This window comes from Jaculus jaculus, chromosome 8 (assembly GCF_020740685.1).
Source record: "Jaculus jaculus isolate mJacJac1 chromosome 8, mJacJac1.mat.Y.cur, whole genome shotgun sequence".
Classification (NCBI taxonomy): Eukaryota; Metazoa; Chordata; class Mammalia; order Rodentia; family Dipodidae; genus Jaculus; species Jaculus jaculus.
This window is the reverse complement of record NC_059109.1, coordinates 76,193,209-76,217,650: the sequence shown is the minus strand read 5'-3', so window position 1 is coordinate 76,217,650 and position 24,442 is coordinate 76,193,209. Positions and strand designations below refer to the sequence as shown.

General features: G+C 48.3%; 1 protein-coding gene across 1 annotated transcript; it reads left to right on the top strand.

The window, feature by feature from the left end:
* The first annotated feature begins 12,392 nt into the window (after positions 1-12,392).
* On the top strand, positions 12,393-15,251 carry Fzd10 (frizzled class receptor 10). Its single transcript, XM_004668862.2, has one exon. It carries the CDS (start codon positions 12,450-12,452, stop codon positions 14,193-14,195), a length of 1,746 nt encoding a protein of 581 aa, XP_004668919.1. The 5' UTR covers positions 12,393-12,449; the 3' UTR covers positions 14,196-15,251.
* Positions 15,252-24,442: the final 9,191 nt, after the last annotated feature.

The following is a 24,442-nucleotide window of genomic DNA, read 5'->3' as shown; positions in this document are numbered from 1 at the left end:
GCTCACAGGCACCTGTTTCCCCAGCAGGCTTCAAGCAACCAAGATCTGATTCATCTTCAGCCACTGAGAGCCCTACAAGGCAATATCTCCTGCCAGCACACTGAGTATGCTGAAACCCAGAGCCGAGACTCCTCCAGGCAGTGCCCAGTGCAGAGGTAAGGAGACTTCTGCGTTGTTGTCCTTCAGAAGGCACAATGTAGGAAGATTGCTGTCCACCTGGGCAACCCAGGACTTTAAAGGGTCTCCTCCCCATCTCCTGGGAGAATACAGATATTGGGGACTCAGAGGAGATGACATGGAAGTGAGGAATATTAATTATTCCAGTGCCAGTGGTCTAGCCAGTATGAGAGTCCCAGGGTGGAAATTTGGGCGGGTGAGGGAGGCCACAGTAGGCTGTGTCTCCAGGCTCAGCACAGCACCATGGTCATAGTACGCTCATTATTCCCTTGGCACTTAGGCAAGCCAGGTTTCCCATAAGCTAAGGTGTCAGGGAGACCACCATCTTTGCCTAGCTGGGAGGAGAAACCTTCCATGATCTGCTCCAGTCATTGCTGGGTTTCCCACGCGGTAATTAGGCTTCCCAATTCTGCTGTGTACATATAATTACACTGCTTCCCACGCAGGGAAATGGAGGCAGAAACCTGTGCCTTCTGTGTCGTAAGTGGGTCACAGACCCAGTGACCTTGTTCCACTGTCTCACCACAGCTGACCTGAGAAGTTTCTCTGTCCCTAGGAACTAGACTGGATGTCACCTGCTATCTGCAGAGGCCCATCGGGCATCAAAAGGGACAAGTCAGGCAGCAACAAGACATGGGCACAACCCTCTCTAGGGGGTTCCATGGCCTTTCCCAGACCTGTGGCCAGACTTGAGAGTTTGAGGGGGGAGCTGAAAACTCTGGTTTTCATGTGAATCATGGAACAAAGAAGACTGTGGAGTGGACTAGGCCCTTAGGAAACACATAGGGACTGTGGGTCGTGACAGGTGAGGTAACAGGCACAGCTTCAGGGACTCTAATGGCTACTTTGGAGGGGAAATTTTTATGTGATTTCTGTTGTCATTTTATGTATTTACTTTTTTATTTTTATTTTTGAAGTAGGATCTCATTCTAGCCCAGGCTAACCTGGAATTCACCATGTAGTCTCAGGGTGGCCTCGAATTTATGGCAATCCTCCTACATCTGCTGGGGTTCAAGGTGTGTTCCACTATGCCCAGCTATGTTCTATATATGTATTTACTTATTTATTTTGATGCAGACACCCAATCAGCCTAGACTGGCTAGGCTAGGTGGACAAGGATGATCTTGAACTTTTGATTCTCCTATATGTGCCTCCCAAGTGCTGAGATTGCATGTGTGCTCTACCATGTCTGGTTTTCTAGTAGCTATATTTTAAAAGGTAAAGAGAAACATAAATAAAATAGTATTGGTAACCTACTTTATATAACCCAATACTTCAAAACCCTATCATTTCAACACAGAATCAGTGCAGACAGTTAAATAGCTGCCCTTGGGTAATCTGCGCTGGGCATCACTCCATTCACTCTGGTCTTGTTTCCAGCTCTGCTCTTTGGCCCCAGCCAGAACATTTCAGGCCCCATGGGACCCAGTATTCAGGCCCAAACTTGCACTTGCCATCCATGTCCCCCTGACAGCTGGAAGACCACCCAAACCTTCCTGGAATGCTCCCTTACTTCTTCCTCATCCTGGTTTCTCTTTATGGTGAGTGGTGATTTGAAGAGATGGCCCCCAGTATATTCAGTTGTTTATAGTTTGTATCTGCAGACACCTGGCTGGAGGCATATCACTGGTTGGATCTTAAGGTGTGGTGGTCGGTTTCAGATTACAATCTAATGATATGCAAAGTGTGCCTAGCTGGAGTTCCTGAAGTGTGCTGTGCTGTGTGGCTTTTTTGGATTTAAGGCTCTCTCTCTGTTTGGGCCTGTGAAGGCAGGCCAGCTTCTTCTGCCATTATGGAACTTCCACTGGATCTGTAAGCTTCAGTAAATATACATTCCTCTATAACTGTGCCTGGTCTAGAAGTTCATCTCAGCGAACTTGAATCTGTCTGCTACATGGTGATTGTCATGGCCTTCCCACTTTTGACCTATTTTGGAGGACCCTGAACTGGCTGTTCCTCAGGCTCTCCACCCTCAGGTCTTTCCCTCTTGTGACTGCTAGAATCAGTTCTTGGACTCCCATGTGTTATCTCAGCATCCCATAAACAGCACCCCTATAGCTCTGTGCTGATACTGTAGGCCCTGGAACGCTTTGCTAGAGACCAGGAGGCTCCAAATGTATGTGTGTCCTTCTCCATTGGAAGGGTTCTAGCTGCTTTCCCAAGGCTCTGTTTGAATCCTGTCTGTCTTGGGAACCCTTCCCAGGTACCGCTTCTCAACTCCCCCACTGCCCCCGCCACAGCAAGGCAGATCATCTCTGCCTGTATACTACCCATGTTCCATACAGTGGTCTAGTCCAGACCCTGCTCTGCACCTTTCAAGCACTATTTGAAGACCTGCAGTGCCTATGGAGTTGTTACCTTGGCTGTGACACAAAATTCTAACAACTAAAAGCACTTACTTGGAAAGCCTGCCAGCCAGGGTTCAAATCCTCAGTTCCCACATAAAACCAGATATACAACATGACACGTGTCTTATCACTTGAAGTGGTAAAAGATCTTGATGCATCCAAAGCCTCTTTCACTCTCTTGTGCAAGTAAATAACTTTTAAAAGGCTCCAGAATATTATCATTCTACATGTCATTATTCACCAAATCATCACAACCTTGTGAAGTTGCTGCAATGACTATTGCTATTTTGCTGTAAACAACAATACTGATCAGACAGGTTAAATAAACGCTTGGTTCACAGTGGGCTCTGGAGATTCTGGTTTCAAACTCTGAATTGGGGTGTGTGGCTCTGAAGCAGGTGAGGAGGGGTGTACTCAGTGCACAGCAGTAGGGACCTCAGAGAGAACTCTGAAGAAGGCATACCTTTGTCACTCGGAGGTGGATCTTTTCCAGGAACAGCATGCTGGTGCTGTAGGAGCTCTGCCAGTAGGATGGTGTAGACCTACCTGCTCCTTCAGAAACAAGAGGCCAGAGCAGTTACCCACAGCCTGCCCAATGTAACGGCTAGTTCTAAATGACTCCACAAAGCATGATGGGAGCTTTTTTCCTGGTGCATTCCATTACTTATCATCTGAGGTCTCCCAGGTCTCCAGGCTTCAGAAACCACATCAAAAGCCTTTGCATGGATATTTCTCCCCTGTGAAACTTGAAGCCACCAGTGACCTGCTATTATGTAGGTAATTAAGCCACTCCCTGGGCTCAGTGGATACACACAAAGCTGCCAAAATACAAAAAAACCAAACAACAACAAAAAAAAACAGGTGCCTCCCTGGGTGGGACACAGGAAGACTCCTGAGCCCCCCAATAACACCTTGCTAACATCCCAGCACATGTGGGAGCTGAGGAGGGGCTGCTGTGCAATCATCAGGCAGGGTGTGGTTATGGACTCAGCACCCCTGCTCTCATCCATCAACCCAGTAAGCAGCAGCCTCCACAGACACAACCGTGTGGTTAGCACAGGATTCTCATCTTTCTCTTAGGCATATCCTAGCTGGTTTATAGCAGCCCAAGCAGTCTTTCTTTCACTGATCATGGGTATAGTCTGGACATGTGAGGCAATTCAGGCCAATGTCATGTAAGAAGGAGTCTTGGGGGGTTTCTGAAACAGTTACTTAAAAACACCTGAAGGTTAATGTTTCTCTTCTTCATTTTCACTGGACAGGTAATGTATGCACCTGTGATGACAGAAGAGCAGCAATAATCCCGAGGGAAGCTGACCCAGGCCAACCCAGAGGCTGAGCAGAGTAGAGCAGGAAGAAGAAATGAAGAGAGTCTTGGTGAAATTCTCATCCCAACAGCCTAATCCTGGAACTCTCCCAGCTGTGGCTTTGAGTTTCCAGGTAATACCAGCCCCTTGTTGCCAAAGTCTTTCATCTCTATCCTTTGCACTCTGGAGTGCCCTAATATCGAGAGTCCTCCCTTGGGTCTTCCAATTCCAGTATGTAAGGACTTTTGGATCCAGTAGTTTAGATCCTGGTCCCTCCAAAGATCCATGAAAGCATGAACTCAGCAAGGGGTCAGAAGCCAAAGGGCAGAGGAGAGGCAGGCACAGAGCAGTGGATACAGCACCCTCCCTGGCCTGGTGCTGGTCTTCAGTGGCACTTGGCAGCAGCAAGCACCGGCTATGTGCTGGATGCCAAGCATCTGGTGGTCCCCTTCTCCCAAACAGCACTGACAAGGGTTTTGGAAGGGGACCCTCCCCAAGTGTCAGGATGGCTATCTTAGGTAGAGTTGTGTTTAGTGGCTGGTCAGGCTGACCCAGTCCTTGGAAACATTGAATATGAAGAGCCAAGCATACATAAGGCCCCAGAATCCATGAGATTTGGCCTGGGACCCCTAAAACCAGTGTGCAAAGCAGTAAGAGTCACTGAACAGCACAGAAACAACACTAGATAGAAAAGCCAAGAGAAGGGTAGCTACAACTCTGAACTGTCAGACAGGGTTGCAGCTGCAGGAGCCATAGCCCCGGTTCATCTCTCTCCTTTCCTCCCCCTCCTCTCTCTCATCACCAAGGCTACTTTGGCCTTCCCAGATGGTCCCCCACAGTGACACTGATCCAAGGACTGACCTTGCACTAGTGCTTACATCCATGCAGAAATGACTTTATTAATGTAGTAAATTATGACAACTGTGATACTATTTTCCATGAAATTCCTACTTTCCTTCTTCTGACTCTTCTTTTTAAATATTTTATTTTTATTTGTTTATTTAAGAGAAAGAGAGTGTGGGTGCACCAGGGCCTCCAGACACTGCAAAGGAACTCCAGATGCATGTGCCCCCTTGTACATCTGGCTTATGTGGGTCCTGGGGAGTCAAAGCAGGATCTTTTAGCTTTGCAGGCAAGAACCTTAAAGGTTAAGCCATCTCTCCAGCCCGTTCTGACTCTTTCTTTCTTCTTGGAGAAACACTCCACGATGAGGACCAGAAAACACACATACACGCACGCACGCACGCACAGGCACCAAGGTGAATGGCACCAGGGGACCACGGGGCCCCACTGCTAGATGCAGCTGCCAGTGGTGATGTCCTCTCCCATTTCTCAAGATGGTGCAGCCCTGTTCTTCTGGTACTTATAGTTGGTCTCTTGACATAGCTCTGCCCGGAAGGTTCTTTTCAAGTCCCGGAGCCCTCCTCTTAGATTGTCCCTTTTCTCCAATTGTCCAGCCTAAAACTGCAGTTGCCTCCTACAGGCCCCTCAGCCCTCTGGTAGAACACATGTCCCAAGTCTGCAAAGCTGTTCTCAGTGCTAACAGTCATGTTCCTCTCGCTCCGCCCTCCAGGGTGCAGGCCACCTGATACCAGCCTACTGGGTCCTAGCCAATGAGCTGCCTGAAAAGCCAGCATGACTTATTCTGTGCTTGTCCAAAGAGACAGGAAGGGCACACAGTACTTCTGGGATGGCCTGTCCCAACAAGCAAACGCATTCACCCCCAAGAGCATGAAAAGTACAGGGGACAAAACAGCACAGGGTGAGGCTGCCATGTGCCTGGGGTGGGGGTGGGGATAGGCTGTGGCACTTGAGTAAGGACAAGGAGAGATGTAGCCAAGAACAGGTCCTCAGGTCCTGCACAGGCTGCATCTCATTACTCAGCTCTGAGATGAACTGATTATGGGCGTGGGTGCACCTTGGAAATTCAGGTCCAAAATCAAAAGTCATAGATAACATACATATGGCTGTGTAAAAAAGTTGGGCCAGCGTGATGGCACGATTAAAGTCATAGCATTCCACTCAGGAGGATTGCTGTGAGTTCAAGGCCACCCTGAGACTCCATAGTGAATTCCAGGTCAGCCTGGGCTCCAGCGAGACCCTACCTTGAAAAACCAAAAAGTTGAGAGGGCTGGCCCACATAGACAGCCACAGAAAAAGGGGTGGGTCCCTGCTGCCAGAGCAGGGACAGGTCCTATGAAGTAAGGTGCAGTGCAGTTTGGAGTCCAGCACTGTTGCTGTGTCAGTGAAAAGTGCAACTCTCAAGTTCACTGCAGGAAAAGCCAAGCAGCAGAGTGGAAGCTACAGAAATGCAAGCTGCTTTTCCTGTGGTGAGGTGTGAGGCTGAGGCTAGACTTGGTCTCAACAGGCCTCAGAGACAGGTACCGTTTCACACCTAGGTTGGGAGATTGGGCAGCCCACACAGGAAGAGCCTGGAGGAGAGTTCTGGGGGAACCACTTTGCCACTCACATGCACACAAAGGAGAAGGAAGCTACAATTTTAGCAGTATACCTCAGCCACCAGGACTGGAGGTTTGCGCCACTTGTATATGATGCTATCAGTGAACCATTTTTCCTTCCAGCTTCACAAAACACAAAGAAAATGTAGACTGAGGGCTGAGGAGATAGCTCACTGGGGTTTGGCAGCATGTGCCTATAATCCCAGCAGGGAAGGTACAGACAGAAGAACCCACAGAACAGGCTGACTAGCTCATCTGGCTGAATAGTGAGCCCCTGGTTCAGAGAGAACTTGTTTCAAAAAATAAGGTGGAATTGAGAAATGTACCTAACATTGACCTCTGGATTCCACACCCATGTGTACACATGTATACTGTATATCCACATGTACCTGCAAATCCATAAATAGATGAACGAGCGTACACACATACACAGAGGACAAAAGTCAATTTATCTGTCTACTGCTCAGTTAATCCCACCTGGCCTGATATAGTTCAAAACCTTTCACATGAACTATCAGATTTTGCCCTATCACAGAGCTTATAAAATTGTTATTAGCCTTATTTTACAGCTAAGGAAACAGAAAGCATCTCAGAGAACTTAAGCAATTTGCCTGTTCATGAGGTCAGGCATAAACCAGTACATTTCTCCTTCTATTTCTGACTTTGCAAAATCCTTCAAAGAGAATGCAGAACACAAGATGATAAGAAACAGACACCTCTCACTCAGCCCAAGAGAGCTGGCTGCAAAGATGTCAGGGTCTGTTTCTGAAAGTCCAGCAGGGCTGCAAACACGTCCAGTGCAGCTGTTGATGGGAGGCACATGTCATGCAGGAGCTCTGGGCCTTGGTCAGATGAGGCCTCTGTGACTGAGGCTATGAGGTAATCCCAGGGCCTTGGGCATCATCCCTGAAGTGGGATTCCTCCCTCACAGTGCTTCCCATCACCTGCGATTCTCACTAACTTTCTTTACTTCTGGGATGCTTAGCTCCTGCTACTGCAGTCCCTACATAGTTACCTACTTCCCCAACCCTTGCCCAGGAAGGAATATCACATCCCACCCTCTACTGAGCTTGTTTGTCACCTTTTTACTATTCTCATGGCATCGTGGCCTACAGGCAGGGGAGATCCCTCCAGGTCTCCTGTTTCCGTTGAGAAAACTGAGGCATATAAAAATGGAGGTAGCTCAGTCCAACTCAGGTGGCTAAAGGTGGTGGAGGGCTGCCAATCCCCAGGAGCAGGTCTAGATCTACTTGGCTCCCTCCGTGGGGACTGAACCAGCAGAGATTGGAAGGAAGGCCCTTAGCCTCTTCTTCTCTGTGAGGCCATGTCAGGATCCAGGGTGCTCCAGCTTTGTCACAGTTGCCCTGCTCCCTGGCAACTTCCTCATCACCTGTGCAGGGCACTGGTGTTAAATAAAAGAAACCAACTCTGCTCTATCAGGAACCTGACATCAGCTTCCTCCCAAAGGGGACCCACATCCTGGGGACAGCCTAGGAAAGAGTCCTGGAGGCTGAAAAAAGCAAAAGGAAACAGAGGAGACAGTGGACAAGGGAGCCACTGTGGACCCTCCTGAGGGGCAAAGGCCAGATGAGTGAGCAGTCTGCAGCTGAAAAGGAGAGGCATGCATCTCAGCAAACTAACACAAAACTGGATCACACACTTGCCTGCTTCATGTTGGCGGGGGGTGGGAATTCTGTAATTTTTTTTTTTTCCCAAAAAGAGCCCCATGCAAGAGTACAGGTTTACTTTTGCAAGGTCTCAGACTTGACTGGGTCAACTTGTACTTCAAAACTGACCACATCCTTTGCAATTTGAAGCCACTTAGACAGAAGCACTTTCACCCTTTATAAAAATTATTTGCTATCCTATTCATGTGGCAGTTGCTGGGATGGCAGGGCAGCCCTGTGTCTTTAAATAGGGAGGAGCTGGTCTGTGGGACTCTGGCTGCAAAAAGGCTAATTCACTGTGGAAGAGAAGGAGTTTAATCTAATTTAGTTGGAGGGTGTCTGTCGGCGGTGTTGTTTTTTGGAGTGTGGGAATAGAGGAGGGGAACTGCCCCCTTGAATGGTCCCTTCTGCGCCAGAAGCAGTGGGGAGCCAGGCGATCCAAGGCCGGGCCTTGAAAGAGGATTAAAGCAAGGCTGTGATTTGCAATTCACACGAAAGCGCCCTGTGGAACCTTTGGTAATATTTCAATCCACATTTCAAGGGAACTGGCCTTAGAATAGCGGCCTAGATTGTTCTGCCTCAGTATTGGACACTCCTTCATGAATTTTATGATGGTGCATTGGGGGGGGGGTGTCTTTTCTGTGTATTTTTCTGCTTCTCATTATCACAATATCTTACAAGTATGGTTTTGAGAGGTAATTAAAACTTGGGCCCATGGAGTTTGCTGTAGGCTGTTGTGCTTTTGTGGTGCAAAGGGTGCATGCCTGCCAGTGTGTGCATGTTTCAAACAAGTATTGCTAAAGGTATTTTCTACAGAGGAAAAGAAAACAACAACAACAACAAAAATAAACAGGGCGTAAGTGGTGGGACCAAGCCTATTTGGTTGGAAAATTGCATTCTTCCATGCATGCTTTATAACTGAAAAGTTTCTGGAGAAATTTACTAAGAGATGAAACAACAGAAAGTTGGAAAAGATCCTAACTGCAAACACTTATGACACGAGAAGGTAAGAGAAGAATACAGGAGCTCCTTTTAACTGGATCCTCAGAGAGGACATGCCAAGAAAGCCTGTGCAACTGGAAGCTACTGAAAAAGCCTCAGAAAGCCTAAACCGTTCTCCACCTTTAAACTCCCGGACAGGATTTCATTTCTGATATCCCACATCCCAAGTGTCTGCTCCTGCAATGAGCTTGTAACTGGATGAGTTTCTGGTTTAATTTCTCTTTATTGCTGACAGTCTCTCTCTCTGTCTCTTTATCTTAAAGAGATTATTTAGGTTTCCTCTAATCCCATTTCAGAAAACCTGGTGCTGGATTTATAATTTTCATTCCCTATGACATAGTAAGTTACAACTTTGATTGCTAGCAAAACCCATGCCAAAGCACTTTTTACTGTTTACTTTGCCAGTTTTTTTAAGGAATGAAACTGAGCCTTTCAACTTCCTGCCACCTCCAAAAATACTGAGCTCTGGTTTAAGATACTGTCTGCCTCCTGGAATATTTCTTTTCAAAAAATATATACATCTTCTGCTCTTTGTGGGAACTTACATGTAATGTTTAAAGATAGCATTTTGCATATACTAGGTGATTTGAGGGCAAAAGTATTCCTTGTTCCTACATGTTATCTGAAATCATGTTTAATTATAAAGTTTCATTAAAAACCTTTGCTCAAAATTTTAAAGGTCTAATAAGATTTCCATTAATTTAAACATATCACTATTCCCAGGACAGCCCCCAATGCTTTCTTTTGCTTCTTTCATCCATGGTTAAATATGTAAATAAAATGTCTAAAGTCATTCTTCAAAGAAGACAAAAGAAAAAAGAGCTGAGGGGAGAGACAGCCATAAAATTCCTCCCCATTCTCCATAACGCTTGCCAGAGGGGGGCCGTTTGGAGCCAGGGATGAGCAGCAGGGGACCCGGCTGCTCTTCAGAGTCACACATCTCAAATCCCACACACAGGAAAAAAAAAAATAATAATAAAATAAAATATCTTTTCAGTTGGAGCCATCAAAAGGACCCTTTCATTTATTAGTTACAGAGTTATCTTCGACTGGCCGATTTCCGGGGCCTTCATTTTCTGATACTAATGTCTGTTGCTTTGGCTGGGCAGAGAGAGGACTTCTGCTAACATTTCCGTAAGAAAAAGAAAGAAGAAAGCCATTTGAAGTGGCAAATGGCTAAAATAATAGGTCTGAATATTGCGGAATTAAACCAGCACATCAGAGAACAGTTAGGAGGACTCTCAAACAGCTAGCACCCTGCTGCCCAGCTAAGCTTGCTCTTCTAGCTGGGGATAAATAAAAGGGAAGAGAAGCCAGGAGGGACCTTTGCAAGCCAGACAGTGGAAGAGCTAGGAATAACCCTGGAATCACTTCTAACAAAAGTTTTGAAAACAAGTTTACTCAACTAAAACCAAAACAAAACAAAAATTCTAAGCAAAAACTATCCCAATACAAATGACAGACCCTTTACACACAAAGGATTTGAGGAGCAAAATAACTATGTTGGGTGAAGTTCTGAGTGTCGCCTCAATTCCTCTCCATCCCCTCTAGGTGAAACGCAGGGGACTCGGGGATCCAGTGATGGGCGTGGCATAAACTAGAATTCTCTGCGTATCTCAGATTTGTCTGCCAGTTTCTGGAGCATCAATGAAGGATTCCCAACGTTCCTGCACATGTAAACCCCGGGCCTTGTTTAAATTAGAAGCCGGGCTCTGCTGCGTCTCACAGAGGGCTGGGGTGCGGGGAGGGGTGCCAGGCAGCCCCGGGCTCCTAACCCGGATCTTGCTGTCCACAGCTAGCAGAACGCACTCCCTGCGGCCAGGCCACAGCGTGTCCCCAGGCGTCCGCGCACCTCCTGGGCTCGGGTGTGCACCTCTGGTCGGGAAGAGTGTGCTGGGGAGACATGGAAGGCTGCACTCCAGATCCTGACAGTTTCAAAGTAGTTTTAGAGCTCGCGGCACCCCAGTAGGCCCGGACACTCAGAGCCTTGGGAGTTGGCTCCCACTGTGCACGCCCTGTGTGCGGGAAGCAGGGCGCTGAATCCCTGACTACCTATCACAAGCCCGCCCAGATCCGAGCAGAGCGTCGCAGGAGCACGAGGCCGGCGCGGCCGCTCGGCGTCGCGTGGGAACCCGCGCTGCGCGCCTCCGCCTAGGCTCGGCGCCTGTCTCGGACCGCGCTGGCACCCCGCTCTCCCTCGGCTGGCCCTGCCCTCTCCCTACCGGATGACGCGAGCCGGGCACATCTCTTGCCAAATAATATAAATGCCCGACTTCCGATAATAAATAAACCCAGCCGCCTAGAGAAATCACCAGCATGCTTGGTGCGAGGCCCTCCGACTCCGTGGCCTTGGAGAATCGGGGGGGGGGGGGTCACCGCGATCCAAGACACGTCCTTCTACCCCGGGTGAGGAGTGTCTAGGGCCTGCAAAGCTTCCCCTCTCCTATCCCTCCTCCTCTGAGTCGACCTCGCAGACGCGGCCCTAAACTCCATTTTCCCAGAGCACATCCCCCTCCCCGGCGCACTTCTCTTTGAAATTTCAAAGCCAGCCCCTCCCCAGAGCCAGAACCCCGAGTCCCAGGCTGCTAACCCCCTCCCTGGGGAAGATGAGGGCAGGTTTACAAGCTAAGGAGGCACTTTATGAGCACAGCCATAAAACGCAAATCCCATTTCTCTTTGAAAGAGCCCGCGGCCCGAGACTCACTATAAAAGTAAGAAAAGATGCTCTTCCAGCCCCTGTCGCAGACCACCCTCACCCTGATCCACGCCAGCCACTTCCAGTAACCTCTGTGTCCTGGGGGTGCCGGGATGATCCCGGGGCGGGGGGATGCCTGGCACAGAGCGCAGGCGGACACGGCGGGCCGGGGTCGGCCCTGGGGCCCAGGCGCTGCGGGGCGGTGGGCGGCTGGCGTAGGCGGCCGCAGGCTCTCGGCTTTCTCATGCAAAGCAGTGGCGGGGCGGGGCGGGGCGGGGCGGGGCCTGTCACCACTGGGCTTTTTTCCTTCCTCCACCCCTCTTTTCCTTTTTACAAGTCTTCTCTTCGCGGGACGGAAATCTCAGAACAGCTGCGGCTGGCGGGTCCCGGCGAGGCGGGCGCGGAGAAGGAGGAGCCGAGGGGTCCCCAGGCCCTCTCCGCCGTGCGCCCGAGCTGGACCTCACCGTGGTCCGCGGACGCGCGCGCCCAGAAGAGGCCAAAGTTTGCCTCGGCACGGACTGGGAAACTGCTCCCCAGAGCCCAGCCGGCTACGTTCCGCTGGCTTCCCGGTATTGTTTGCAAACTTCGCTCCCCTCCCCTGTGGTCTCCCTCTCGTTGGAGGCGGCGCTCCGGAGCTGGGCCCCCAGGCGCCGAGCGCTGGGCTCTCGCCTGGCCGGGCGGGCATGCGCGGGGGCCCAAGCTGGGGCGCGGAACCGGGGCCAGCAGCAACCGGAGCCCGGAAGCCGCAGCTCTGAGGGGCTCCGAGCTCCCCACGGGGCACCGCCGGCGCCACCATGCGGCCCCCAGGACCCTGTCTGTGGCTGGTGCTGCAAGTGGTGGGTTCGTGCGCTGCCATCAGCTCCATGGACATGGAGCGTCCGGGAGATGGCAAGTGTCAGCCAGTGGAGATCCCGATGTGCAAGGACATTGGCTACAACACGACCCGAATGCCCAACCTAATGGGTCACGAGAACCAGCGCGAGGCCGCCATCCAGCTGCATGAGTTCGCACCGCTAGTGGAGTACGGCTGCCACAGCCACCTTCGCTTCTTTCTGTGCTCGCTCTACGCGCCCATGTGCACGGAGCAGGTCTCCACGCCCATCCCCGCCTGCCGGGTCATGTGTGAGCAAGCCCGGCTCAAGTGCTCGCCTATCATGGAGCAGTTCAACTTCAAGTGGCCCGACTCCCTGGATTGCAGCAAGCTCCCCAACAAGAATGACCCCAACTACCTGTGCATGGAGGCTCCCAACAACGGTTCCGACGAGCCAAGCCGGGGTTCGGGCATGTTTCCGCCACTTTTCAGGCCACAGCGGCCCCACAGCGCTCAGGAGTACCCGCTGAAAGACGGGGGTCCTGGGCGCGCTGGCTGCGACAATCCCGGCAAGTTTCACCACGTGGAGAAGAGCGCGTCCTGCGCGCCGCTCTGCACACCCGGGGTAGACGTGTACTGGAGCCGGGACGACAAGCGATTTGCGGTGGTCTGGCTAGCCATCTGGTCTGTGCTGTGCTTCTTCTCCAGTGCCTTCACGGTACTCACGTTTCTCATCGACCCCTCCCGCTTCAGGTACCCCGAGCGACCCATCATCTTCCTCTCCATGTGCTACTGCGTGTACTCAGTGGGCTACATCATCCGCCTTTTTGCTGGGGCCGAGAGCATCGCCTGCGACAGGGACAGCGGGCAGCTCTACGTTATCCAGGAGGGTTTGGAGAGCACTGGCTGCACCTTGGTCTTCCTGGTGCTTTACTACTTCGGTATGGCCAGCTCCCTGTGGTGGGTGGTCCTCACTCTTACCTGGTTCCTGGCTGCCGGCAGAAAGTGGGGCCACGAAGCCATCGAGGCCAACAGCAGCTACTTCCACCTTGCAGCCTGGGCGGTTCCGGCAGTGAAGACCATTCTGATCCTGGTGATGCGCAGGGTGGCTGGCGATGAGCTCACCGGAGTGTGCTATGTGGGCAGCATGGACGCCAGTGCCCTCACCAGCTTTGTACTGGTCCCGCTGGCCTGCTACCTGGTTGTTGGCACTTCCTTCATCCTTTCAGGCTTTGTGGCCCTGTTCCACATCCGGAGAGTGATGAAGACCGGTGGGGAGAACACAGACAAGCTAGAGAAACTCATGGTTCGTATTGGGGTCTTTTCCCTGCTGTACACTGTGCCAGCCACCTGTGTGATCGCCTGCTATTTCTATGAACGCCTCAACATGGATTACTGGAAGGTGCTAGCCGCTCAGCAAAAATGCAAAATAAACAATCAGACCAAGACGTCAGACTGTCTAATGGCCTCCTCCATCCCTGCCGTGGAGGTCTTCATGGTCAAAGTGTCCATGCTGCTGGTGGTAGGCATCACCAGTGGGGTGTGGGTCTGGACCTCCAAGACCCTTCAGTCCTGGCAGCATGTGTGTAGCCGAGGACTGAAGAGAAAGAGCCGGAGGAAACCGGCCAGTGTGGTCACCGGCACAGGAATCTATAAGAAAGCACAGTATCCCCCAAAACCTCACTTAGGGAAGTATGAGCTCCCTGTCCAGCCTCCTGGCTGCATGTGAAGGAGCCCAGGAGAATGATGGGACATGTATGGGCTTTTCTTGATTGGCTGGCTGGCTTTTTAAATAAAAGTAAAAATATATCTAGCTATATACATCAAAAAAGCAAAAAGATTATATATATAATTATATATACATCCCTCATTATACATATGAAATCTTTTTACTTTTTTGGTGTATATATATATATGTATAAACACACATATATTAAAGGCTACCCTGGTAATTTAAGAGTGCCATGCGTGGTGAAAGTAAAGAGCTCATTTTCATTGTGTTTTGGGCTTCAGTGAAGAGGCTCCACACTGCAGAAGCTTCTTGTAACGGGCAAAGTAGTGCATTTGACTCTTAGAAGAAGATTTTTGTTTAGGTCAGAAATACACATCTGTGCTGAGTGGGCTTTGCTGCCCACTTCCAAACAAGATTCCTCTGCAAGTTAAAGAGCTTCTCCTTGGGCTCTCAAATGAGCCACCCAGGGCCTGTCCCCCAAGAAGGCTGCAGCCTCTGAGGATGAAGGAAAGAACCCTACCAGTCTTTGCATCCCAGGGCCTTTGGAGTCCCATAAGAGTCTTGCCCCCAGCCTTTATAGCCATCCTCTACATGGAAACCTAGCCTAACACTGGTGAAGCTGGTGCTGTGCAATGGATACATTTTGTTCTCCTTCCATGAAAATAAAAAGAACCGAATGTTTTACTGTGTATAAAAACAACAAAAGAATCAAGAGACCTGGCCTGTAAACCCTTTAGCCTGTCACTCTTTGTGACTTTTTTTTTTTTTTTTTTTTATGAAAACCAAGCCAGTGTTAAGACAAGTTTGGACTGATGTGTGGAGAGAAGGAGCAAGGAAGGTCATTCTGAAATATGCAAAGGGCTTATTGGTTCTTTCAGTTGTTAAACAAATGATTTTCATGCATAGGTCAAGAACACTGGGAAAGACAGACGGTCCCCTCCTTTTCTACCAGACAGGGAGAATGATTCTTGCCTCTGTATATTTGTAACATATGGTATTTTTCATGTTCTACTATTTTATTAATAATAAAAATCATTCTTTAGTTTGCTGCTAGTTGCTGTGTGTTATAAGGAAGGAGTGTCTTCTCTGGTTTCAGGCAGATTCTGGGTATGCGCTGCTGGTTGGATATTGCTGGTTATGTCTCTCCCTGTGGCTGCTGAAGCTGGCAGAATAATTCTGTTAGGGGTTTCAGAGGCAGTATGTGCAGGGTGAAATAGGAGGTGTGGCTTCTGGATTGGTAGCTTGAGAACAAGGCTTCACATTAGAAACCATCTAGAGGACTTTAACTGCCAAGTCCAGATGCACTCAGGAGCCCAAATGAGGCTCTGCTGAGCAGGACTGACCAACTAAGAGAATGAATGCAGTCAACAGGGACCACTTGATCTGCCTTGACCACCTCATATGGCCACAAAGCTGTGTGTGCCCCAGTCTGAGTTTACTGCAGCTCCTAGCAATGGGCAAGTTTTCTGACCTGAACTTGGAGCAAACTAGGGTAAATGAGCAGTCCAGAAGCTTGGGCACCATGCTGCTCTCATTCTCCCTGTGTTCTTGTCAAAGTAGCAGCTGCAGGGCCTGGCCCAGGCCCAGGATCCATTGGGCTAAAGAACAGCTACCCCAAAGTTCTGGCCAAAAGGACCCAAGGGCACAGTCCTGTCCTGCCCTGCTGTGCAGGGTGAAATACAGACAAGCCCAGCTGTCCTGGATCCTTGCCAGCTCTGACCTGAACAACTTCCCAGTCCTTAGGAACAAGTTGCTGTGATGGCTTTCTGAAGCAAACGTCTAGAAGGAAGCCTGGGTCAAGGTTCTCCAGCAAAGCTAGGCCATTGAGGCAGGCCTCAGGTAGGTTGCAGTGGCTTTATGGGGTCATGAGTCTCTGAGGCAGACAGGACAGGAGACCAAGTAATTTGGGGAACAAGTTCCAGAAACCAAAGTAAGCAGGTAGGCCAAATCAGTGAGTGTAAAACCTAAAATGTCTACACCCCAAAGAGAATGATAACACACATATCTAGTGAATATTGTGCATATGCACCCCTGTGGGTGTGGGGCAGAGAACCAGAAAATCCCAAAGAGGTGGTCTGCTCTCATGCTGTGGAGCACCCAGCTGGCCAGGCTTCTGTTCAGAGCAGCCAGGGTCAGGCCTGGAGACTTTGAAAGTGAGTCCCAGGAAAGGGCAAGACCAATGACATGGGTGAGACCTGAATGTGGGCTGAATGTTCAGCCCTGAATACTTTTCAGTGTGGCACCTTGTGATGTCATGGGATCATACCAGCTTAAGCACGTCCAACAACTGGCTTATAGTATATCTCCACTCCCTCCCCTCAGCTAAAATCTGACCCATGTCACAAGAGACAGCTAATTCTGAGAAAAGCATTAGGGCTTACAGATAGAAATCTCTCTAGTTCTCTATCTCAAACACACCCTACTAGTCTTTCTACTCTTCAACCCTTCACAGGCCTTGCAAAGAAATCACTAACTCCTTAATCTGGAAAAGGCTGACATCACTGCCCAGTCTGAGTTTTCTTTAGGATCCTGTTTGTGTGGGGGTCTGAATGGTGATGTCATAAGGAATAGCCCAGAGAAGGTGACTGTTAAGGTCACACAACATCACATCCACTCAATCCTGCTCAAATCTAGGCTGGAAGCAGTGGCCCTTTGGAGGCCACAGCCTGTTACAGGGGATGGCACCTCATCTCCTGGAGTCCATGTGGTGGGGAGGCATCCTAAGACCAGGTGCCCCAGTGTGTCTGAGAATGCACCAAGGGTGGGAGAGAGATGCAATATGCATGACCTTGTGGTGTGGAGAAGCTACAAGTCCACATAAAAGGTGAGGGCAGAGTTATAATAGAGAAGAGAAAACTATAGGATGAAGGACATGGGCTGGACCAGTCAGCCTTCTACAGGCATTAAGAGCTATGGTGAAAGTAGACTGGGATAGCAACAGCCATGGCCCAGCCCCAACCAAGGTCCTTCCAGGTCAAATTGTCACAACCAATTCAGATAGCTGTACTTAGCAGATCATCTTCCACAGGAAAATATTGATAGACAGAGATGCTCAGTCATGTCCCAGTTAAAGTGAGGGCAGGAATAGGACACTGGACTCAGGTCACCCTTTCAGAAGGCAATCATCCCACAGATGATGTGGGGAAGAGGGAATGGAAAACAAAGTGCTTGTGTGTTTCTTAAGCTCTCTAACAGACTTTGGCACAGAGAGGTCAAGTCTCCTGCCCCAAGGTGTTAGCGCTTTCACGACTGTCTAAGACTTGTTCTGCCCTGGGGCTCCACCTCCTCACTGTTGGCTCCTTGGCTTCTCTTGCCTCATAACCTCCTGTGAGTTAATTCATTCCAACCTCATCTCACAGCAGCATTGCTGGGCCCTTGTGCCTGTGGAAGGTCGCATAGCAAAGAGCAGAGGTCAGGGATTATGAATAGGGAGATGGGGAAGGGCTCAGGAAGTGGAGCCAGCAGGTATGGCTTGAGGCAGAGACCTGTCAGAGAGGTCCAGAGGAGTGGATAGAGCATGTTAGAGAAGTAAGGATGAATCTGATGTCTCTTGAGTGGACACAGTGTCCCCAGGTGTGACTGGGTGAGAGAAGAGGCAAGCTGAATGTGGCAGATTCAGGCAGACCTCTCCAGGGTCAGAGGAAGGAGGGGATGGCTGGAAGTCCAGGGTCCATGAAGAAGAGCTATCTCTGGCTCTGGGTTAGTATCTCTTTCTCTATTTTGAGGATTGTAGACAATGGTATAAATGGACTCATTTAGAATGAAAACTAAAGTCTTAGGCGTAGACAAGGGAGGCAACCAACCACCCCTATGGAATGTTGGGGTAGATTCCCCTCTGCCCACTGTGTCCACTTTCTATCTCTCAACTTTAACTGAAGTTTGGACTTCCAGAGCAAGACAGAAATGAGCTCATAGCTCATTTGTCATCACCCCTGAAGCCAGTGATACTGTAACAAGACACACAACAGAGGAAGAGCAAGATGTCCTCTGGACAACAGATGGCTTTTGGTCAAAAAGCTAGATCAGTTAGCTTACATGTTGTGACCAAGTATCTGACAAGAAGCACCTTAAAGAAGTTTTCATTCAGCTCACAGTTCCAGAAGAAGCATTTTATTTTGGTGGGGGAAGGCATGGCAGCATGAGTAGGAAGCTGGCTGGTCATATTTCATCCACCACAGGGAAGCAGAGCACAAACAGAAAGTCAGACTAGGGTATAAAACCTTAACAACTACCCTGTTACCTACTTTCTCCAGCAAGGCTCCGTCTCTTAAATTTTCCACAACTTTCCCAAACAGTGTCACCAATTGTGACCAAGAAATCAAACACACAACCTTGTAGGGGACATTTCACATTCAAACCATAGCAAAGGGGGAGAAAGAAGCACAACCAATAACCCAGTGGAGCAAAAGTCATTATCTTACACTTGGAGGTTCTGGGATACCATCTAGGTCAGAACTGGATATGGCCCACTGCACTGGTTTCCAGACAAAGTAACCAGGCATAAGTGGTTTTTCCCTCTGGGGATTTAGAACGGCTGTGCCTCTGTGTTTTTATTAGTGGAATGGACATGATGGTGCCTGTCTCAGCACTCCTCTGACTACAGCTATTCTTGCTGAGTGGTTACTATGTGTTCAGCTGTCTTAAAGACCTCACATTTGCTAAATGGTTGACATAGTGTGAGATCAAGTACTGTTATCAGTGTAGTGTACTCAGGTGGCTGTGGGGCCCAAGGCCACAAGAAAGTCAACTGCATGATACTAATGTGTGTTGGTCCCCAAAGAGAAACACTGTCCAGTGCTGTGCTCAGGATCCAACGAGCACCCTCTGATCTTTCAAGTGTAAAAGGCAGGCTCAGTGGCTCCGTGCGGTGAAAGGGATTCTCGCTTTGTGCCTTTGAACACACGCTCACATCACAGCAAGATCCTGGGCGTTGGGTTCTGCACAGAGTCCTCCTCATGCAAATGGATGAGAAAGCAGCCAGGCTGCAGTGTACCAACATATTGCAAGCAGGCAATATGGGAAAAAGAGTTTTCCTTTTTTATGAAGAGTGTGAAGGCCAAGCTGGAGGGAGGAAAGAGAGCTTTTGAAATCTGCAAATGATGAGTTTCAGTCCTGGAGGTGAGCAGTTATATTTGGAGACACCCATAGGAAAACCACACAGTTGGGTTTGGATTGATCAGGATGTCCTCAGCAGCATACATATAGAAACTTGCGAAAGTCATCATGTTTTGTCTGTTATTAGAAAACATGTCTTATTGACAACTCTAATATATGTACATATAGTAATTTGATCATGATAACTTTTTTATCCCCTTTCCTCATCCCAATCCCTAAGAACCCTCTTATTTCAAGGTAGTCCTTCCTCTTTTGCCTCATCCCTTTTGTCCTCCTCCAATCTCCATGTCAAAATGTTGATGGGTTCAGAACTGTGCAGCTCTTCTGGGAATATCATTAATCACTGTGTGGTCATGAATGCACCAGTTCATGGTGGGAGGGCAGCACCACAAACACACCTACATACCTGATATTGCTTCCAACACCTTTTCCACAATTTCCCTTGATCCTTGGAGAGTATAGTAGAAATATTCTTTAGTGCTAAACTCTGGAGAGCCTCTTATTATCTACTTTGATTAGTTTTGAGTCTCCTCAGTGTCTGACACCATCTCCACAGAAACAGGTCTCTGGCTAGCAATGAGAATAACACACACACACACACACACACACACACACACACACACATATATATTTGAGGTAGAGTCTCACTCTATCCCAGGCTGACCTGGAATTCACTATGTAGTCTCAAGGTGGCCTTAAACTCATGGTGATCCTCTTACCTCTGCCCCTCCAATGCTGGGATTAAAAGCGTGCGCCACCACGCCTGGGTAATCCAAGGTTTTTGATGACAGTTCTTGCCTCACCCTTGCCCCTTTCTTGAATCTATCACTTCCAGGGGTCTTCCAAACAGGGTGTCCTCTCAGGACAGAGACATCAGCATGAGCATGTGGTGTATCTTGTAGAATATTTGTACTTAAAGAAGAAAACAATAAACAAAAATCTAAAAGGAGAATGATGGTGCATACCTGTAATTCCAACATGGAAAACTGAGGCAGAAGGAAATGCAGATTGAAGGTCGGCTTGGGCTATTGCATGAAGTCCGGTCTCAAGCCCCTAAAAGTTTCTTCTAACAGAGGTTTAAGTTACCAGCTCTAATAGAAGACGCATCAGTGAGTGAAGAGATCATGGTGCACACCTTATTCCCACTGTCGCCCTGCTCCTGGAGCATCAGTGCCTGCTCTCGTCCCACTACCCTAAACCCCATTTTGTTGGCTTTGAGAGTACTGTTATTCCCTGGATAGCCACTCTCACTGCAGCGACTCTTCTGAGGCAGCTTCTGAGTTCCTGTCAACCCTCTGAGGCCACCTGGGTTTCAAAATACAGGTAGAAGGCTGTCATTTGAACTGAACTCAGAAGCTGAGGGCTAGCCACTTACTCTTCTTCACACAACATAAAGCAAAGGGATTTATGACATGTCTGTGGTCCTATTTGCTCTCAGGAAAATACATGTCTAAGTGAACAAATGGATCATTGGAATGATAGAAAAAGGCTGGCTATAAAACTCAACATTTGTCCACAGTGGTCACCATAGCAACACTTTTTCATCATTAAAACTCACACAGACCTAACCAGTGTTAGCCATGCCACTTGGCAAGCAGAGCAGTAAAGAGAAAAATCATTAGTGTTACCTTCATGTTGTTGGGGAAAAAAAATCTAACCAAAAGCAGTTGATTGGAGAAAAGGTTTTTATTTTGGCTTACAATTTTGAGGCGAAGCTTCATGATGGCAGGGAAAAGCATGGATAAGCAGATACTGGACATCACTTCTGCCACATCAGGCATAAAACAGCAGCAAGAGAGTGAACCAACTTCTGGCAAGGGGAAACTGGCTATAATACCTCTAAACCCACCCCCAACAACACACCTCTTCCAGAAAGGCTACACCTCCCAAATTCCACCAACTGGTGATGAAGCATTCTGAACACATGAGTTCATGGGGTTATACTTGATTACAAGCACCACCACCAGTGAGGGAGGAAGGAGGCCTTGGACCAGGTGAGAAACATTGTTTATATTCTCAATCCCCCATACCTTCTGTTTGTGATTTTTGAGAGCTTTATACTTTCCAAGGAAAAGGAGCCACACATGTCTCAGGTATAGATCCAAACCCAAGGAAAAATGATCTCATTAGATTAAGTATATGGATGTCTTTTAGTTGTGTCCATGAGATAGAGGGTGTATCTACAATGTGCAATACATGAATAGGGCAGGCTATGCACATAGGGATAGTGTGGCCTAGGGAAAAAAAAAAAAACAGATTTGAGGAAACCTGTCTTTCCTGTGCAGAATGTGAAGGTCACCTGTGGTGCTGTTGTGACCATTTTGCGTCCATGATGCACTAAGCCTAATATTAAAGCCAAAGCTCAATGACAGGTACAATGAAGAAACAACCAGCTTCCTGATGGCTTCATTAAGCCTTAGCACCTCCAGGCTTCTTGTTAGGCAAGGTAATTAACTGGCTGTTTTCTGAGTGTCAGCAAGCCGGGTGTCCTACTCTTCTGAATGTAGATTGAAGTGAGTCACCAGCTCAGTGCTCCTTGAAGTTGAACCTGCATACAGATTAACCAGGGCTTTTGCTAAGTGAGATGCTAAATGAGTGGGTCTGGGTGCAACACAGATCTGTATTTGATTTGAAGTTGCCTGATGTAACCCATTACCCACCTGAACTTCAAACTCTCACAGTGTTCCTGGCTATAGCTCTGTGGGCTTCTCTTGGTCTCCATCCAATACATGCTCTGGTTGATACTGGCTGTTAAACGCAGTTCTGTATTAATTGGAATTTGCTTTCTTATGGCTTTTTTTTTTCTATTAGTCCTACTTTTAACAGAGGTATGGCTTTTTCTATGTGTGGATTTGAAGTTCATGGTTATGTGCTTGCTATAGCTTTCTTGATTCTTATGACTGTTGCTCCATTAGCTTAGTGCAAAGGAACTTCACTTGCAAAGACATGAAGAAAGAGGTGGGGAGCACCCAACAGACCAAAGAGAGGACTCCATCTAAGTCCAGCTTGGTAAATAAGTTTATGGGGGTCACTTATAGAAGTTTGAGTGATTCAGGCACCTACATCACTGAAAAGCCCCATCTCCAGCACAAATAACACTCCATGGAACATTTCTACTCACAGGCAACTAGGCAGCTGAACCACCAGAATTCTCCCAACCCCACCTCAGGGAAGGGCCTCATGAGTCTCCCTCCCTACACAGAGATGAGGAATGACAACTGGAAGATCTCCTGCTGGCGATCACAACTGCTCCACTTAAAGACGACCAGGGGGATGTCCAACCCCAGGATATGGCTGTTATCATTTAGCTTCATCTGAAGCCTATCTCCAGAGTGTACCTCTGGGCCCAGATTCCCATAAATAAGGGGCCCATAGGTGGGTTCAGCTTTCTTAGATGGAAAAAGTACCCTTCCCAGGCACCACAGTAGGTGTGATGCATGATCACAGGAAGGAACTGCAGTTGGACATGATGTTGCCACTTGTTAGAAATCAGTCTGGGGTCACAAGAATAGCACTCCATCCAAAGTATTTCCTAAAGGCCATATTTTACTTACTGCAGAAGGGTGTGCAGCCCAAAGTGTTCAGGCAAGCAGGCACACCCAGCAGGAAGTCTACTGGGCTTTCATCCCTAATGTGAGGGTCCTGTGCCTCATTCTGATTAGTCAGAGCTCGGGCTCACACTTTTACATGATTGGCTAGTTTATATAGACAGCACAGTTTCTAGGAGGAAATGAAGCTCAAGGGAATGGAGACTAGTTCTAGGAACTGCTGACTCAGGAGGGACTTTTACAAAATGACTTCTCTCAAGATGGAGTTTCTTTAGCTACTTAACCCTTTGGTAGAAAACAGTATATCTCTCACAATTTCCTACTCCTTTATGGCACATTTTCATCAGCTTTTAAACAATTAATTGCTTTTAATTTTCTGAAATATTCATTCATAACTTATTTGGCCAAATGCGAGGTTTGTTTGGTTATAAGTCTCTAAGTTAGTCCTCATTTACATGGAATAACACAATACCCAACTGTGCCATAACTCCTAGGATGTAGCAGGGAAGGTCAGGACTGAGGTCAGTGCCCCTTGATATTTTCAAACCATTGCTCCACGAGGCTAGAAAAGGGGTCATCCATTCCAGAGTTTTAGGCCAACTGTCTAGCTAGAGTTGTCAACTCCTTGGAGAGCCATGTTGTCAAGAATAAAAGTGAAGCACTGGCCACCTATCATCACACAGACCCCTTCTTTGTCAGCTAATATCATATCATATCCAGATCTTTCCTATTTTCTCATGCTGTTTCAGTGTGCCATCTAACTGGCCTGCTATGCCCTTAATAACATCTCTAGTGTAACTGGCAAATCTTTGTTGCAATATATATAGTTTACCTAACATACATTTTTATTTATGGTAGACCATTAAAATAGTACTGACTCAGATCCTGATGCTATTTGTTTTCTGGCCTTTAATTCACTTGGGGACTCCACTCGGCACCCTGGTAGAGTCTGTAGAGATATGAGGATCAAATGACCCCCCCCATTGGAGTTGGAAGCTCCCTTTCCTGGTGAGACAACTGAGATAAGCTGGCAATATGCAATCGTGAAAGGGATAGCCAGTTGGGTCAACGTGCAGGTCCTACTGCAAGTGGTCCATACACAACACTTCCAGATGTCTGTGCTGGCAATGTTCAGGCTGGAGCATTTCACGTCTCCTCAAAGGAGTGGCAGTCATGGTCGCATCCAGAAACTTTTCACAAAAAATCCAATAACCCCTTCCCCACATACACCTTTCATGTAACTGGTTCTTAATCGGGGAGGTCAGATATTTCCAGGGGTCTCTGCCGCAGTCTCTTCGTGGCCAGGAACAGAAAGGACAAGGACTTACAAAATTGATGTCCCCAGGCCATTTGTCCTGGAAAAAGAAAATTATGCATTCCATCCCAAGTGTGTCTGTCTGAGGTCTATCCAAGCAGCAACAAGACCACTTGGGCTTCTGACCTCTCTGCTGTGCAAGTATGACCATCATTCTTTTTATTTATTTATTTTTATTAATTAGATTTGTACTCAGTGAATACATTCAGTTTAGTACCATTATTAAGCTCATCCATGACCTACCCCCTCCCCTTGGCCCCTCCTTG